Source organism: Ambystoma mexicanum, chromosome 12 (assembly GCF_040938575.1).
Source record: "Ambystoma mexicanum isolate Mex_15411 chromosome 12, UKY_AmexF1_1, whole genome shotgun sequence".
In the NCBI taxonomy this organism is placed as follows: domain Eukaryota; kingdom Metazoa; phylum Chordata; class Amphibia; order Caudata; family Ambystomatidae; genus Ambystoma; species Ambystoma mexicanum.
The window spans coordinates 430,737,929-430,756,159 of NC_090936.1; the positions used below are offsets into that span (position 1 = coordinate 430,737,929).

The 18,231-nt window shown below is 45.9% G+C and overlaps 1 protein-coding gene across 1 annotated transcript in view; it reads left to right on the forward strand.

Annotated features, from left to right (window-relative positions):
- B4GALNT3 (beta-1,4-N-acetyl-galactosaminyltransferase 3) overlaps positions 1 to 18,231 on the forward strand; it is a 946,759-nt gene that overhangs the window by 376,964 nt on the left and 551,564 nt on the right. The window contains exon 2 of the mRNA XM_069628599.1: positions 16,526 to 16,629. Within this exon, the coding sequence (XP_069484700.1) occupies positions 16,526 to 16,629 (104 nt within the window). The remainder of the gene's footprint in view (positions 1 to 16,525; positions 16,630 to 18,231) is intronic.

The window sequence follows — 18,231 nt, forward strand, 5'->3', positions numbered from 1 at the left end:
GGCGCTTATCACAGCGTGGTGGTCAGGCAGACTGCCAGGAATCAACGACGACACTCTTGAAGTGTTGCAGGACGAGTGAAGAAGGAGGGGGGGGGGCTGCCGCCCGTGTCGCAGGTGGAGAGGCCGGAGGAGGAGGCCTGGACGCTCCCAGAGCAAGGAATTGGCGGATTGCCAAGCAGGTATACCTTCGAACGCGCTTGTGGCGCGGAGGGTGGTGGACTGCCGAAAGGAGGACTCCGTGAGCGCACGGGAACGACCTCGTCGCCAGTGTTGGCCCGTATAGGCCACGGAAAGGAGGACGCGCACACGGAGATTACTGGATGCTTCTTTATTCATTAACTGCTTAACACCAACTGGCGCTTCTCACGCCTTACCCAGAAAGCCCCGCTTTCCCTGTCCTCCCACCGTAGCATGGCTCCACCCCCACAACGGTGGGGGCAGCACTCCTTAACCCCTGAGTGCTTGGCAACAACATGCATGTCCTAGGAGTAGTCAAGGGGTCAAGAATATCAATTTGTTTTTTTGCACAGTGCCCATGGTGTCTGCCAGACATAAATACTCAGTCGCGTCTCACGCCCACTATCTTTTAATCGTGTCCTGCTTACTGAGCCCAAAAATATACATTCCATCTGTCTGGCGTGTCTTGTCCCATGTGGGAGCAGACTCTCGTGGATCCTTGAACCCTCCCCCCCCCCTCTTTTCAGGGCATTGGTGTCGTCGTCCTTAGCTAAGGGGGAGGGGGGGGTGACTTAATTGGTTCTCCTGCAACAGATGCCAGAGTGACCAGCCTTGACTGCATCCTCCCTGCCTGCCTGCATGACTGTATGCTTGTTATACGGTTCTCTGAAGCCTTTCCGTCTTTAAGGTTCGTTTGTAAAACAAACAAATTACAACAAATATCTACATGTTTTTTTAATTTGAATTGTTAATAGCTTAGTGTTTATCTTCTTCCTAAATAAAAAATAATCTGTACCTTCCCCTCTGTAACCTTGTCACCGAGAGCACCTTCTTTTGCGAGTACTTAGCATGTACCTTGCCCCTCTAACATTGAATGGAGTGATTCTACTCCCCCTTGAATGCGTTGAGGGTACTGATGGACTCACTCCCGTCTCTTAACACCCTCCCACCTAACAACCCCAAATATATTGCACATGTTTCTAAGTCAGTGTTTTCACCTTTGTATATTTTTGGTAATGCAGGATTTTGCTGCATACCGCTTTCCGCGGGCAGTCCTGCTACCGCCCCTTTAAGCTTCTTTTCAAATCCCAGACTGTCGCTCGAAAGATATCGAACCCCAGGTTGCCAAGCTTGAATCAATAATTTCGAATGCATTAATTTCGAATCAATAATGTCGAAAAAAATGTTGAATTATTTTTTTCTTTTTTTTAATGGGGGGGGTTTCCCCCAACCCCCCGTTTTTTTAATAACCATTTTTTACTAGCCAAACCCCAAAAAAACATATTAAATAAAAAATAAATATTAGAAAAAAAAATGTACGACATTTTTTTCGAAATGAATGCATTCGAAATGATTGATTCGACATTTGAACTGCACACCATGTAGATACCTCTTATTCAGACCATGGCGTCCTCGGGTAGAGTTGCAATGGCCAGATTGTGCTTGTATATCTTCCCACTAAAAGCAATCGCAAGTCATTCATTGGTCCATGAATGAAACTAGCCTGGGAGGCCCAGGGATCAGGCACTTTTCCTGGCAACATGCGCTTGGTATGCCCCAGTTTGAGAAAGATGGCTTATTCCATCACTGCTACAGAGTGCTGGTTCCGGCCAGAGAGAAGCAGAATACCGGTTTATTAAACCTAGCTACGCAGGTACGTCCACTTGGGTTTTGCGCCTTCCTAGTGGTACACGTTTCCAGTTGCAAGCTACTAACCAGGCATAAAAGGTCACTCGCCATCTCCGTTCTCCCCTTGCACACGGCACACCATTTCTTACTCGCCAAGAGTCCATTATCACTGGTAATTGGCTAGCGGAGCGTTCACATTTTGAGCCCTCCAAACTAAAAATCAGAAAAAGAAAATGGATTTCCCAGGGCAAAGAATCCTGCTTCTCCAAAGCTTGGATCTCTGTGGGACTCATTTCAGTGCATCTTTTTGCTTGTACTGTATGAATGATGCCACTTTTTGAATCCTAAATGATTTGCTTTTTTTGACATCTGGTGTAGATAGGTTCGATTGCACTACTTTTTATCATATATTTTCTTTACTGATGCTTAATTGGGAACACAGTGCACTGAGACTGTAATAATGGTAAAAGGTGATATACAAATGAGAAGTATACTACATGTAATGTATTGTAATTTGCATTTGGTTTTTATTTTTGTCTGAGAATGTCTTTTATGGCCACTTTTGACTTGGCATTTCTCCAATGTTTTTAGTTTAGGCTATTAGGTGTCACTTGTGCCACCTGTAACCTGAAACTATTCCATTAGAGTACAGCGAGAGGGAACTGGCATATGAGGAGGGACACAAAGCTTGTAGGCGTTGTTTGGTAATTTGCCCACCTATTGGCTGCTCAAGGCCACGTTAATCCCCATGACCGTTCCCACCCAGTTCCTTCCGCTCCCTGCATCAAACTTGGCACTCAAAGTGCCTGCCAGTGTTTTTTCAAAGCAGTTTTCTGAGAGTTAATGATCTAACTGGAGCGTTTAAAGCACCACTGATGTAATGAATAAGGTCTTAACCAGATTTGCCTTCAGCCACTCGATTTATAAGCAATATCTGTGTCCTTCACTGCGGTCCTGTTAAAAACAAGCACTGGCAAAGCCAACAGTTTTGGCTTTTATATAAGAATTACGCATTTACCCGGCACTGCTGTTAGATGCCCAGTTACTCGCATCATTTTGCACCTAGTACCATCAATGGCCAGTTAATATACCTCTACAGCAGTGCCTGACAAATTCCTTTCCCATGCCTACAGACAATTCCAAACTGTTGGCATTGCCAATGCTTCTTTTATTCTGCTGCTTATCTTTGCATAATTGATGGTCTTTGAAGTACACAACAAATCTCCTGGTCTGATGATCTATATTTACATTGCATATGTAAATTCCTTTAAAGGTTTGATCCTTTGCAGTTTTGGGACCACTATTGCTTGAAGCGCCGAGTGGATGTCAGCAGGTAGCGCACAACCTCACCAGTTGTTTTTCCTGCTATTTGCAGTTGGGTGTCAACATCTCAGTAATGCTTAACCATGGTTTGATTTAACTCATGGCATGCTGAAAAACAAGACCATCAATACCGCAGACTTTGCTCTATGTTGTCAAATGCCAACATTGTCAGGATCATATCTTGCCCCAAAATCTGTTTAGTACAAAGGTAAAAAGCGAGAACGTGTGAGAGTGGATGCCGCAACAAGCGCAATGAGGTATAGGTAAGCAAAGCTTTTATTTCCTGCAATACCACAACCGACTTGCGTGTCGTCGGCCGTGAAACTTGTTAACATTGTAGATGAACGAGCATTTGTATGGGCACCGGGGCATAACCAAGAATTTGGATAGCTTTGAGGGTTGCAGCTGACCTGGGGCAGGAAGTTCTAAAGTGTGCAACTTGGTGCCAAAAGCAATGAGCACCTTTGAAGATCAATCAGAAGGGAGGAGTAGAGTGTGTTAATGTCATCTTCATGTGTAAAGTGCAGAAGGGAGGAGTAGAGTGTGTTAATGTCATCTTCATGTGTAAAGTGCATTGGATCTACGTGATTTTACTGAACCGAAAAGTTCGAACTCCAAAAGTACCCTTTTTTCAATTTTCCACAAATATATATGTGGGGGAGACCCCCTCACAGGGCCCCCAATTTACCCTTACATATTTTTTTATTCACTTTACTCCCCCACACATATGTGGAAAATTGGGGGCTGGACTTTTGGGGGTCGACCTTTTGGAGTAGGTAATTTTGTACAATAGCAAGTGCATTGGTACCTCACATGGCGTCCTAGCGCTGTCTTAAGTGAATAAACTACACCTCCCATAAAATCGAAAACATAGCAGGGAAAAGAAAGCTCCTTCAAACAGATGAGTCTTGAGTTCAATCCAGATATCGGACTTCAAAGAGGAAGGCCAGGTATCCACAGTTTTGCAGCACGCACTGGAAACGCCCGTCCTCCTCTCCCCACCAGATGAAACCGTGTATGTAGCGATATAGTCCCTTAATCTTGAAGATAAAAAAAAAAGTTGAGGAAAGGATAGCGCTTCCAGGCCTCCCCATGCACGTATGTGTCAAACCAGTACTTTAGAATTAAATAACCCCCCCCCCCCCAAACCCTTGAGAGAAAGTGTTGTGTGGTCTAGTCAGAAATGTGACCGTGGCTCCTGCTACTTTAGCATGGTGAGGCCTGTCACTGTTGGGACTTGTGTAAAATGGGATGTGTATGGAAGTGCAGACACTGTCTGCATCGAGCATGAATGCCGTGCTTTTCATAAAACGTGGATCTCAAGTGGAAGACCAAAGGAAGTTGAAGACCAAAGGGGGTGGGGTCTGAGGAAGGGAACGAGCAATGGGCCACATTCTGGATCCTTCAAGAAGCTGCGTTTTCTGACTGGAGATTCGGGGTGGGAGCTGAGCACGGCCTTGCGGGAGCCAAGTTGCAAAAGGTTTCCCTGGTGGGGTATGAGGCTCTGTATTAAGGAATTCATAATGTATGGGAAAATGTTGAGATGCTGGGAATGTTGAAGGGACTTGTACCCTCCATCCGCAGAAGTTGGCCTGCTGTGTGATGGTCTGCTGCTTCAAAGTTCACAACTTCGAAGGTTTATGTTGAGGTGGTTTTCTTCTAGCTTTTGCCATGAAAGTGAGTAGAATGGGTTTTTCTGCTGAGCCACACATCCCACAGCACACAATGCTGCCAATAACAGTTTCTGGAGCAAAAATCTGGCTTTTGAGCTAATCTGCATACCCAAAATGCATTGCTCATTGGCTGTGAATTGGAAGTGAATTCCCACGGATGGCTGCTGGGTGACTCTGTGGCTTCGCTGAACTGGACCGTTCTACTCTTCCATTTCAGGTAGGCCTGCTTTCCATGCTTTTTAAAACCCATCCTAACATTGATGGTGTCCTACATGGAATCAGGGAACAGAACCAGACGTCCCAGTAATAACCAGCACGCCTATATATATTCAGAGCAAACGCACTTGCTGGTGCTTTGTTACTCTCGTGCCTGACTATCTTGTAAAATGAGTGTCCTTCTGAATCCAAACCCATGCCATGGAGCTGCAACGGTGGTAATTAACAGCCGAGCCTGTGTGTCCTGTTCGCTCCATGTGACGGAGGCGCAAACTCCGCTTCAATCTGTGGAGACGCCAGGCACGTGCCAGGAAGATGTTCCGGAAATGAATCTCCGACAGCATAAAAGCACGCCTGCCCTTGCCTTACATACATGTGGCCCCCGCATGAAATTGCCGCAGACTCCACAGCTTTAAGTATAGCCATTTATTTTGACTTCAGTTGATGGTATGATGTGGTACATACATGAAAGGGAGCCTTCATTTTTTCGTTTTTTTAATCGCCAGAAGCCGGAAAGGGAACTTGGAGGGAAGGGAGTGAACAAGCCACAGCAGTAAAAGGGCCGTCTAAGAATAGAGCGAAAAACACAGTGACACACTATGGCCCACCGCAGGCCATGCCCAGCCCTCCTCCACACGAACCACATGAGATTCCCTGGAATTTGCCAGCACGGCGTGCTGGGGCCAGGGTGGCACTGCTAGGGTCTTTCCTGAACCCTCGTAAAGTACATCTCATTAAAACAATTGCACACATTCCTAAATGGTGGTTAAGGGAGAGCCCACCAAATAGGACACATCAAGGGGAAATGGTGGCGGTCCAAACGAATGAGGCGTGTGAGCGAAGTGAAAAGGGCGATAGGGATGGGGGTTGCGTGAAGGTTTTAAGGCGTTGCCAGTCAAACATAACACTTTTTTGTAAGCTATAGAAGCATCAAGGAGTCTGGACCACGGCCTGCTTTTTAAAATAAAACAAAAACAATGGAAATCGCTGTCCTCTTGAATTTGGAAAGCTCCTTTTAAGATGTTGAAAACAGGGCCTGAACCTTGACTGTGTACAGCTGATGTTTTGAGGTTGTTGTGTGACCCAGTGCCTTCGCCATTGTTTGGGCTATTAGGGGCTTAAGCGCCACCGATAAGCCAAAACTGGTGTTTTGTAGTAAAGATAAGAGCAGGGGAGTTGCTAGGTCTGGAAAAGACCCGGGGCTAAGTTGATGTCGGAACTGTTGGGACTGGGGGCTAGCTAGTCTTTTGGCTGTAGCTCCTGAGATTCTATCCGGGGCTACAACCAAAAGATCAGTGGCTATAGTCCCCTTAGCCCCCCCCCCCCCCCTAGCAACGCCCCTGGATAATAGGGAGATGACACGCTAGGAGAGATAGACAAAATGTAGGTGTTTGGATATTTACCCATCCATTGACTGGCCCTGCTTATCCCTATGCCATTCCCAACCACTGATTGCCTCTGTGCCCAAAACACAACCTCCTGAGATCTCTTTGAGTTTGCTCTGTCAAGAAGTAACACACGTTAGCCTGCAAGTGTTATTCCTAGTCTCTCTGCTGGGACTTAATGGCTTAATTGCAGCTATAAATGACTACTTCGGTAATATAAATGTCTTCCCACGTGTGCCCTCAGCTGCTTGATTTATCTCTTCCATGCACTGAAGACCTGTTAAAAACAAGCAAGGACAAAGCCAACCGTTCTGTCTTGAGGTTTTAGGCAAATGCCCAGTTAATCTCTCAATCTTCCAGAGTTCTGCCCTTTTATGATCAGCTACTACCTGGATATCAGCGCCTGGCTAATGCAGATCCCGTAACCTACACAAACGCCCAATCTATTGGCTTTGTCAATGCTTGTTTTCCCCGCAAATTCCCTGATGTTGCCGGGGTTAGAATTCCATGCACATGCTTTAAGAAAGCATCTGGTTGGAAACCTTCTTCAACTAAGATTTCCAAAGTGCAGGCAAAGATGCCTGGCCCCAGACACGTGATGCATGGCTTATAGACTCCGACTGGGGATACTAGACCCGCAATAGCACTTCTAGTGAAGGATAACAGTAGAAATGAAGCCAATATGTCTCTGCAGGAAGGCCCTGCATGAGCCGATTCCTGATGTGTTCCCCCTGTCAACATGCAGTGACCTCATCCTCGCTTCTCCCCCGCATGGCCATGGAATTGTCACCATTTTTAGCAAGACATGTTGCAATATCGGCATCATTGAGTGCTCACATTTAGACCACACAGATTCCCAAATGATGCAGGAACGGCCTGAAAAAAGATCAAAGGCGCAGGCAGAAGGTGATTTGCCCAGCATCACATAATGATGGTGAAAAGGTGAAGCATGGATTGAAACTCTGGTTCAAATTGGGCAAATCTGCTTCTGCACTGCATCTCCACCAGTGCTCAGTACATGTCACCAACATTTTTGCATCCCTGGTGGGGGGGGGGGGGGGGGGGAGTCATTGAGCCTCAGATGCCCCACCAGCATCTGCTCCTAGGCTTGGTCCTACAGCTACCTGGCTTGAGTTTTAGGAGGAAAAAAACAACAGGGTAAATTAAAGCTCTAAGAGCCAGAGTGGCAAATGCCTTCCCAAACCGTAGGGAGATACTGATACACTGGGAACGGTTCTCTGGGGAAAAAATTCATCAACTTGCCGGTGAGGGCAAGATCAAACAACTGATGATATTAGTATTAACCATGGTCCTGTTCACTTGGACACAGGTGAAAAAGCTGGTCTGATGCAGGGAAGGAGTGGGGGCAACCAGCACGATAATGTGGAAGAGTCCGAGAGGGGAATTAAATCTCGTATTCTTAAATCTAGGCAGCTAGCAGTCACAAGTGCAAAGATGGAGGCATCGGAATAGTCATGTAATTTTTATTTTAACATTGATGACTAGAAAGTTCCTTGCAAGAGGGTGGTTGCCCAGAGGGTGGGTGAGGTGATACCAAATTATCACTAGAAAAAAGCACTGTCCCACTTGTTATGGGATGGGAAAGCCCATGTTTTTTGGGTTTTCTCTCAATTTCATGCAGTAACCCCTGTTGATCTTGGGGGTATCGTAAAATGTTGTGGTGAAGCCAAAACAGGTGAGGTCGACCGGTTTCGATGGTTCAAGGGTAATTACCGACCATCTTCTTCAGGACAAGATCGATCTTCATATGCTACTGAGTAGCGACTGTCCTACATTTTTTATTAATTTAATAAAATGGTGCAGGTGATTCCATCTCTGAAAGGAAAATCTGCGGATCAGATTCTCCTTTCCTGAGCTCCACACCAAAAGCATATTGTGTACCTGTGTGCTACAGAATAGGTATCCTGATCTGCAGCACCTGTTTTACTAGTGGAACAAAGAAGGTTCAGAGGTCACAGGTCCCCATTTGACAGCTGCAGTGACAGCCAAGTCTCTGCAGTGCTAGGGCTGTATGGAAGATATGCACTCCTGTACTAAAACTAAGATGATTATAAGTAGCCCATGCTGGTAGGCACACTCTAAATATAAGCCATGCCTGACACAAGGCAGGGTGCATCGGCTGCTCATAATCCTTGCAGCCACATCAAATTGATATCATACATGTGTCAGTTCAGATGTAGCAGGGTTATGTGTATTCTCCCCACACAGACCCGACCTTGCCAAACTGGGAGGAATGTAACCGGAGGGGGATTGCCTCTCTCTGTTCCTTTTGTAAGAACAGGTAACACACTTTCCCCGAGACAGCCAATCCACAGCAAGCTGGCCTGGGAACATGAATCATAGGGCCCACCCATTCACCAAAAACTTGACCTTACCCCAGGATACTGCATATCTAAAGGCATTTGATCCTATTGATATAGGGAGAGCTCTGTACAGTTGAGGGAGGCTTCCACCATATTGTTTCTCTCTGATTCTGCCTCCTCTTCCTGTCCCCTCTACTTCCTCTAGCACAAAGCACTTTGCATGTGATGTCAGAAAGGCAAAGTCCACTTCTTTCAAGAACTGGGATTGTACTCCTAAAGCCAGCTAGCTTTAGTCCAATCACCTATGGACTTTTTACCCTTTAAAAGAAGGGGTTTCCCACCACTCCATTGATTCACTCTGTAACAAGCACCTGAGAAGGATTCATGGACCACTTGTGGGAGAGTTATATTTTCCAAAGCCCTCAACCACTGAGCTGGAGGAGCAGTCCAAGGCAGAGTCGAGCTCTACCCCCTACCTACTCCCAAAGCGCATTGTGTTACTCCTGCTGTTGACCAGGAACTGCCACTGTGCACCAGAATCTCACATGGCTTGGAGAGCAGACCTTGAAAGGGTACATCCTGTCCTAGAGCCCTTGGCGTGGGTCTCACAGCATCTGGATGACCAGACCAGCTATAGCTCCTGGTTCTGGCGCCTTGACGCTGGTTGAACTGACGTTGACACGTTCGCCGAAGGATCCCCCCAGTGCTGCTTTTCGGCACTCCTCTGAATGTTCAGACTACAGCGCCTGCATCTCGAGCCTCTTGACGCTTCATCACGGCCTTGCTGAGCCCATCACCTCCTAGGCTCGAATCTACTGCTCGAAACGGAACCACAACATTAACCTCTGGAGAGTCACTTGCCTACTTGAACCAGCAGTTACAGCACAACTCAACTCGCCACCCTGCCACTTTGTACATCGGAGCAACAGCATCACTGCTTCGACAATCGCTGCCCGCTTGAGCATTACTCGTAGACCCTTCCTGGTGGTCAACCCAACTCGACCTCAAACAGATCCTGGTGAGTGCCCTGAACTGCGCCGACCAATGCTGCCTTTGCACCGTACAGAGCTACCGCATATGAACATGCTCGGTGCCCGCTTGCCGCTTGTGCCCACACAACCCAATGTACCCGAACTGAGCCTGATCCACTCGCTCCACTGCCCCAGGCTGGGTTTGATGCTGTCAAACAGCCAAGAACTACAAAGTTACTTTTAACTGTCCCCTTGGTCCAGTTTTGGACCCTAGAGACTGGTTAGGTTACAAATCCCATTTTTGCATCCATGAATAATATCCTTTTTAAAAAAAACATCGAGAAATGCATCAGGGGTAAAAACCACAGAGTGCTGCATTTTGCCATCTTTGCTTATTCTCTGTTCTTTTCTCAGGGGTCGATTTTGAGTAGTGTTCTTCCATTTAGTTGTTTTGAAGATGTGTTTTATTAAAGTATACCTGTTGTTATAGAACCTTGATTGGCCATTGCTTTTATTTTGGACTGTTATGCTTTGCTGTTTGGGTCGCTATTGAATCACATTCACATCCCTCTTCAGAGCCCAGCCTTCCCTCACCCCACATTATCACCGAACGTTAAATAAGTAACATTCCTTAACTGTGCCCGTTTTACCTTTATGATTGTGTTGCTCTTGGTTTGTAGCATTGTGAGGACTGAGTGGGGTTTTAGCCTCTATTCATCCTTGTACATCTGCAGGGCAGAATGAAATTAGTCACATAGCCAAAGTCCAGCAAAATAATGAGGGCCTCGAAACTGGCCAAATAAGGTTACATGTGTAGCCCTTATGACGGAGCATTCCCAGCCTGCAGCAGCCATTAAAGGGTTTGGTCAGCCAGTAAAGAGAAGGAAGATCCAACTACACTGAAAATCTTCCAGTTAGGAAGACTGGTGCATCTGCTCAGCAATACCGCTCTACCATCCGTAGTGCCTCCTTGGACCCTAGGTGTGGAAACCATACAGCAGCATATTGGGGGAATCACCCTGGGAGGCCTTAAGAAATGGTTGCTTGGGCAACCTCCATGGCTCCTGTACGGATTCTAAATCTAAGGAGCCCTTGCCTCACACGTTTTGCCTCGTCAAACGTCCCTGTAACACGTTTTCACCATGTGAGCTTTCAAAAGAACAAGAAGTCCAAAGGTTTACATTTCCAACCATTTAATTATTTAGCTTTGATAAACCAACAATCTGCTCTTCACAAAATACCATAAATTGTTTTTCACTGTATTAACAATCCTGTTTAAAATAAAGGGAAAGCTCTCAACGCTTTTTTTTAGCACCCCGGATTACCGCTTTGGCAACTCGGGGTGCTTATAGCCTATCTCCGCTCAGGCCGATAACTTGGGCTGCCGTGCTGTTAACCCCAGTTCCAGCCCTTGGAACGGGGGGGATTAACGCCATATGAGTAACTGGGTGCAATGAAATAATTATTACCAAAACATTTCCATTTCCTAGTTAAAACATATTTTTTACTCTTATAAAATACTCCCATTGGGAATTGGACTTACATGTTTACTCCCTAAAAAAAATAATTTCACTCCCATCTTTAAAAAAATAGGGAGTAAAATACTCCCACTTAAATCCTATCTGGAGCACTGCTGAGCACTGATATATTTGGGTTTACAACAACTAGTAAGTCTCATAGTTCTGAGCTCTGCCAGCCAAGAAGAGCAACTAGAGCTACAATTTGAATTTTAGTCATGCTGACCTTTCTAAAGTTGAACTCTGCTAATTGCTGTAGTCCGAGAAGTTACAAGGGCCTCCGCCACCATGGCCCATCTCAGCCTGGTTTTTCAGGCCACTGGTAGGGAACATACGTTTACGTACAATGTGCACCTGCTAATACAGTTTCCACCGGTGAAGCTGCAGATTGGACCTTCAACATATGTCAAGAACCATTGACTGCATCTCTTAATAGCACAGCCCAAAGTGTTAAAACATCAGAATGCAGTTTTGGAGATATGGGTTGTTTTTAGGCCCCTGCTGCCCAAGCTTCATTATAGGAATGGGTTATCCATATACCGAGGGTCCCCTGATGCTTCCTTTCTTCACCAAAGCCCTGTGTATCTCACCTCCCCCTTTCTGGACAGAGGGTCAAGCTGACCCGTGGGTGGGTGTGGGTCTGGGTGTGTGTGTGGGTGGGTCTGGGTGTGTGTGTGTGTGTGTGTGTGTGTGTGTCCGTCCCCCAAGGCTTTTCAGATTGCCACATCACAAGCCTTCTGCCAATATCCTAGCAATCTTCAGAGGTCTGTTTCATTGGTCATGCATCTGTGACGTCTTCTGCCCCTATATCAGAGTACCATCGCCCTTCTGTTTTGTATGAGCCACAGCAGTCTGCTTCTCAACCGTGTTTGCACCCACAGTTGACAACTTCCACACCTAAACATCGAGCCTGCCCTAGGTCCCTGACTCTTGCTATGAATGTTCTGGGGTACCATGGGAATCCGCACAGTGGGATCCAATGCTGCCAGCATTCCACAAAGGCGGAGCTTTTTTGAGTTGTGGGCGCTGCCTGCTGAGCTTCTCCAGTACCTTAGCTATTGGATGAAATGTTTCACAAGGCCGGGGACACCACAACCTTTCGGTACCTTAAAGCCGCCCCTCCAGGCTGGAAGGCCAGAGATTGTTGAAAGTCTGGTGGCTAGTACTTGGATGCACCTTTTAATGAAGATGGATCTAGAGGGGTTCCTGAAATGTCCGTTCTGGGGACGGGGGTGGGGTGAGGTATCTATAGAGATTTCTGTCTGCTTTGTTGTACCTTTGAGAAGAGACCACCACACCCACAACAGCATGCGGTAGTTTGTCCATTCACACGCCTATAGTCATTTTAAGGGTTTAATATGACATGGCACTGTGAGGAACAAGGAATGAGACATGGACACAGACACAGACTTATGCTTTCTGGCCATAAACGTTTATTAAAAGAAAAGGGGCTAGGAAAATGCCTTACGTGGTTCACAAATATTCAAAAAGGAAAATACTTAACTCCAAAACAAAAGTTTCAACGGGAAACTGTTTCTTATTCCAGAGGATGATTCCCTGTCCCCGGATGTCTCCTCCCTTGGTTGCTTATTCAACAATGTCAGTTCCATGGATTTTCACTTCAGTAATAACATAATTAGTGTACAGAGCAAGTTGGCTGTCTGTCTTGTTAGGATATCTGGCATACTCTCCTATCGGGTTTTAATAACACAATTCGTATATAAAACAACTTGGCTCTCTGTCGTTGTCTCGTTAGTATACCTGGCATACTCTCCTGCCAGGTTGTCGCTCTCAGCACACCCTTTTTGCTTTTCTCAGGACCTCTTTGATTCATGGATTCACTATACAATGTTTAACTTGTCCTTGCCTGGTGAACTTTCCTACCAGGGCTTTCTTTTATACACACACTTGCAACTGCCTGGTATACTCTCCTGCAAGGGCTTTCTCATATAGCCTTTTTACACTTTGATTTGCCTGCTATACTTCCCTGCTATGGCTTATCTTAGGTGGGCTCTGCACACCTCTCCAAAATTGAGTCTCTTGTTTCTGCTTTTTCTTATATTTGCCTGGTATTTTATCCTGCCAGGGCTTCTTTTACATGTGTATCTTGAAAGGTCTTGTGTGTTTCTTCTGTTCCCTCTTTCAAAGAAATAATCTTTCTCCCTCTCTCTATCTCCCTCTCTGTCTCTCACCCCCCCCTCTCTCTCTCTCTATGTTTACCTGCTTTTGGCATGGCTGCCATATAATATGCCCAGGCATACCTGCTTCATCTGGGTGAACTCACTGGCTTTGGCTGGTGTATTCTCCTTCTCCAGCGGTAACCCAGCAGTGGTTGTTCATTGTCTACTCTTCAGTTGCCGTATCCGCCTCTTGGCATCTCTAATTCTCCCGGTTCTTGCTGTGCTCTTCTGCTTCATGTCTGCAGGCTCTGGTAAGGCAAAGGCTGCCTTCATACACCTGCAAACTCCCGGGAGACCCTTGTTGGCTTCTGGCGCTCCTGCAGTGTATTTCTTCTCGTGGTTTGCTTCCCTATTTTCAGTTCCTTGAGCCGGTCGGGTACACAGCCCTGTCTCCAGTCTGTCTCTCATGGTCTCTCGGCTTGGTCCAAGAGAAGCAGCTTTCTCTTTCCAGCTGCTCTCCCCAGTCAGCTACTTCACTAGTTTAAATCTCCTGGGTACAAGTATGCGCTCGCAGCCTATGTTCCTGGCCTTCCTTTATATGTGTTCCTCCGTTCATTTTCCTAGTTGCCGTTCTCTGGTAGTTATGGGAATGGAAGTCCATTCTTGAATTTCTATAGGTAAAGTCTGGATACTGGAAAGTCGGGGTAGTTGTCTGTTCGTTACAGGTAAATCAGTTTATATGACTTGTAGGAAGAATCCAAGAAGGTGCTTTCATTACTTTTAGAGGTTAAGTCCGATCGTGATGACGTAGATACAGCTCTCATTAGAAGGTCTTCAGCATCTTTCCTAGGTGGATGAGGGGAGGTGTTACAGCATGCCATTAAGGCATTAGGCAGGGCTCTGGTATCCTCAAAAGAAGAGGGGGATACCGTGTCTCATCTGATGGCGCCATGATATTCTCACAGAGGTTGTCTACACCCATGTGATCCTCCCTGCTATAGCTGCCCCCAAGGTCCAGATCAGAGCAGCTGCCTTCTCCATGCCACATGGGGAGAGGTCACCACTGGGAAAGAAATGATGACTCCATTAAATTCCTCACGGCACGTAGAAATAATGTAATAATTTTACAGAACATTTTACTTGGAAAGCCACAGGATATTTGTATACTAATTTGTTAAAGGACACCACGGATATAAGAGTTTGTTTTTGTAATGTAGTGCTGGCTACCACTGGTTTGCTATTTCATCATGTTGTAAATAAGTTGTTCCTACTACCAAGCTTCACGGTGCTCAATTTATTAGCCTGGGTGGATGAAGTGCTGCATTTGCCTTGACTCGCATCATACTGAGAAGTGCTGCTCTAACACAGATCTTAGCAGACAGTCGGCTTTATGAAGAGGCGCACTCTGAATCATGTAGCAACCCTCTAGGAATAACAAGGGGAAACTTGCAGGTAGACATATTTCCTACTGTTCTCCCTAGACCTCAGTTCTTCCTGTAAGAAACCCTCAAGAAATGCACTGGGTATCCCATAATGGGGTAGACAGAGAAAATGTCTGCTCATCAAAAGTTATGTTATGTTATTTTGCATTTGTATAGCGCCTTATGTATCATTGGTATGATCTCAAAGCGCTGGTAGGTTCAACGCCCTTGGGAACCGCAGTTCAAGTCATTTGACAGAGAGAGTCGTAAAGTTCGTGGGTGCACCAGGTATGTGTGCAGCTGGTGTGGTTGTTGCATGATAGCTGCTTCATAGCGGTAGCTGTGGTGCTGAGGAGATCAGTTGAATGTGTTCAGTCTGGAGGGTGGACACCCAGACTGAGTTCTGGCTGCGTTAGGCCTTTGGAGATGCCTAAGCTAGCTGGTATGTGCCAGCTAGCTGTGTTTTATTAGGATGAGGGGTAGTTTGATGAGTCATGTTAGTATGAGAACAGCTTTACCGAATGTGTCGTAGTACTGCTGTGTTCTAGTTGAATGGTGGTGTATAGGAGAGCGTAAGCGTAGTAGTGTGATATTGTGGTAATCAGTAAAGTGTATGGAACCAGGCACACAATGATGTTGGCAATACCCTCTAAATTCAACTTTTAACACAGTGACGCTATTGGGGCACACTCAATGATGTTGGGAGTAGCGTCTCGATTCAACATTAGCACAGTGATGGTATTAGGGCACGCTTTCTAAGTTTAACACACACTTCACAAAAGTAAAGCACACATTGCAGCACGACCCATCACATGGCTAATTGCACTATTTGATGAAGTTAATACTTTTTTTTCTGTGACTTTGTATGCTTTGCTCACTACTGCACCCATCACAACACGCTGTGTTCAATCTATAGCCACGTTCAAAATACATATATTTGCAGGGTTCGAAATAGCCAGGAGCTGGGAGCTATTTAGCTCCTGGTTATAGCGTGAAGGAGCTCCTGGTTATAGCGTGAAACCAACCGCTGCCAGGAGCTACTTTTGACTCCGGTGGCAAGTGGTGCCATAAAAAATAAATCTATGTAATATTAACTGTGTATTTTTGGGAATGTATTTAATGGAGAATAAAGAACACACTTAGGGGACATTTAGAGCATAGTGGAGAATATAAAATTGACAAAAAGTTAGAGCTTGCATTTCCACTAAGTTAGATTTGCTGCAAACTATGTACAAGCTCCTGGTTCCCATAGTTAGCTCCTACCTAACTGGTAATGCAGGATACCCAGGAGCTGGTTTTTGCTCCTGGTTAACAACTCCAGATCCCTGTATTTGGGTCTGGTAGGTGACAGTGGCATTGACAGAAATCTCCACTTGAAACCAGAGCTGGCTGCTAGGATTTTGCCAGTTGTACATCAGAGGCATAGACAGGGTAGGGCCTGAGCGGGCAAGGCCCATCCAAAATCTGTAAATGCCCACCCAGCAGCCCTGTGTGTGCATTTACAGATGTTCATGTCACTTCAGTGGGCCCAACGACATTAGCTTCAAGCCCCACTTGTTAGACAATCCTTGCTACGCCTCTATTGTACATGTATACAGAGCCTTGTAGAGTCACTTCACACAGGCTTGCACTTTGTAGTTAAGCGTGTTACTCTTCTCAAGCATGGCGGGGCAGTCCATTAATGGCACTAGTTAATGACAGTTTAAGCAAATGACCAGACGGAAGTCAATGGCATTATGGTAATATGTTTTGTTTACCCTCTCGCACAGGATACCGGAGCTGGAGTGAACTGGGAAAAGCTTTGGCCAACAGGAACATCCCAGCCGTGGACCCCCACCTGGAATTTTACTATCCTCAGAAACAGGAGCACAAGGTAGGTGGGCACAGTGACTGATACTCCACCTCCCCCTCCTCTCCCCTTGTCGCCTGCATTGCCATCATCTGGCCATGTCAATAAACGACTGTCTGGTCAATCACTAAAGGCGTAAGAGCAATGCTCTTGCTGTCCCCTTTACAACCATTTGACATCCTAATCAGTTACCATTGTTTGTATGTAATTGACCTCCATTTTCTTTAGTTATTTGTTTTCTTATTTTTTTCTACAGCATGCAACGTGGACATGTTTTTCTTTTAGCAGGCATGAATAACATCTCGTTCAACTTGCCTCATTGAAGTTGTCCGCCATATTGAAATCCCAGACTCCTCTGCCCCCCAACCCACCTGCTCAGTACTGTATCTTCAGTACTTTCTTCACCTTGCTCCCCATTAAGCTGCAATGTAACAAGAACATTAATGAACCGATGTCCCGTTCGTGGTGGGCCACATTAGAAATATGATGGTCTTACGAATGCTCTTCTAAAGGGCTGTCCTCTGCCCCATCTTGCCACTGTTTTGAAAAAGCAACATAAATGGACAAGACCCTGCCCCAGGCCCCGTATCTGGCCCCAGAGAACTATTGAGATGTACAAAGTCTCTAGGGGTAAAATAATTCTTTTTTGTCGCTGGATGAATAGTATAACCAAGGCTTCCAAATGTTCTTAAAATCTAGAAGTCGCTCATTTATTAGTTTGGGCGATTGACACCTATAAGCCGAAACAAATGCATTGGAGTACAGAGAGGGAGAAATGGCATAGGAGGAGGGACACACATCTTGCAGGTGGTGTTTGGTTATTTGACAACCCACTGACTGCCCATGGCCATCCCAATCCCGAAGGGCATTTCCAAAACCGTTCCTACCCCTCCCTGCCAAAAACGCTTCCACATACAGAGACTTTGAACTCGCTTTACTCAAGCCTTACCATCAAACACCGCACTCAAGTACTTGCCAGTGTTTTTTCAAAACAGTCTGCTGAGAGTTGACTTAATTGGAGTTGTAAACTCACCACTGGTGTAATAGAAATGTCAACCAGGTCTGCCTTCAGCCACTCGATTTTTAATCCCTACGCCGGTCCTTTACTAAAGTCCTGTTAAAAACGAGCATTGGCAAAGCCACACACTTTGGCTTGCATACAAGTATAAGGCATTTGCCATGCTCTGCTACTAGATGCCCAGGTACTCATGCCATTTTTCACATGCTACCTTCAATGGCCAGTTAATACCACTACGGCTGTGCCTTTCCCAACCCCACACAAAAGCCCAAACTGTTGGCATTGCCAATGCTCGTTATGTATGTGATTCTGTTCAACGGCCATAGTTTGGCAGACTTTCTGCCACCCATATTGGTATTCTAGGCTTGTCCGTCATCCAATGGCTATGACCTGTTACTATGGTGTTTCAGCAACGGCTTATGTCAGCAAAACGATTTTCGAAGCCGACTGCTCATTGGCGGACGCCGAGGCCTAACGCCACCACTCCAAGAATCTGAATATTCATCGATTTTTCCTTTTTTCATGGTGTTGCGAAGGAAATGATCGCATCAAATCTAAGGGGGGAGCAGCCCACACCTCGACAGCGTGTGGAACAACCCTAAAGCACA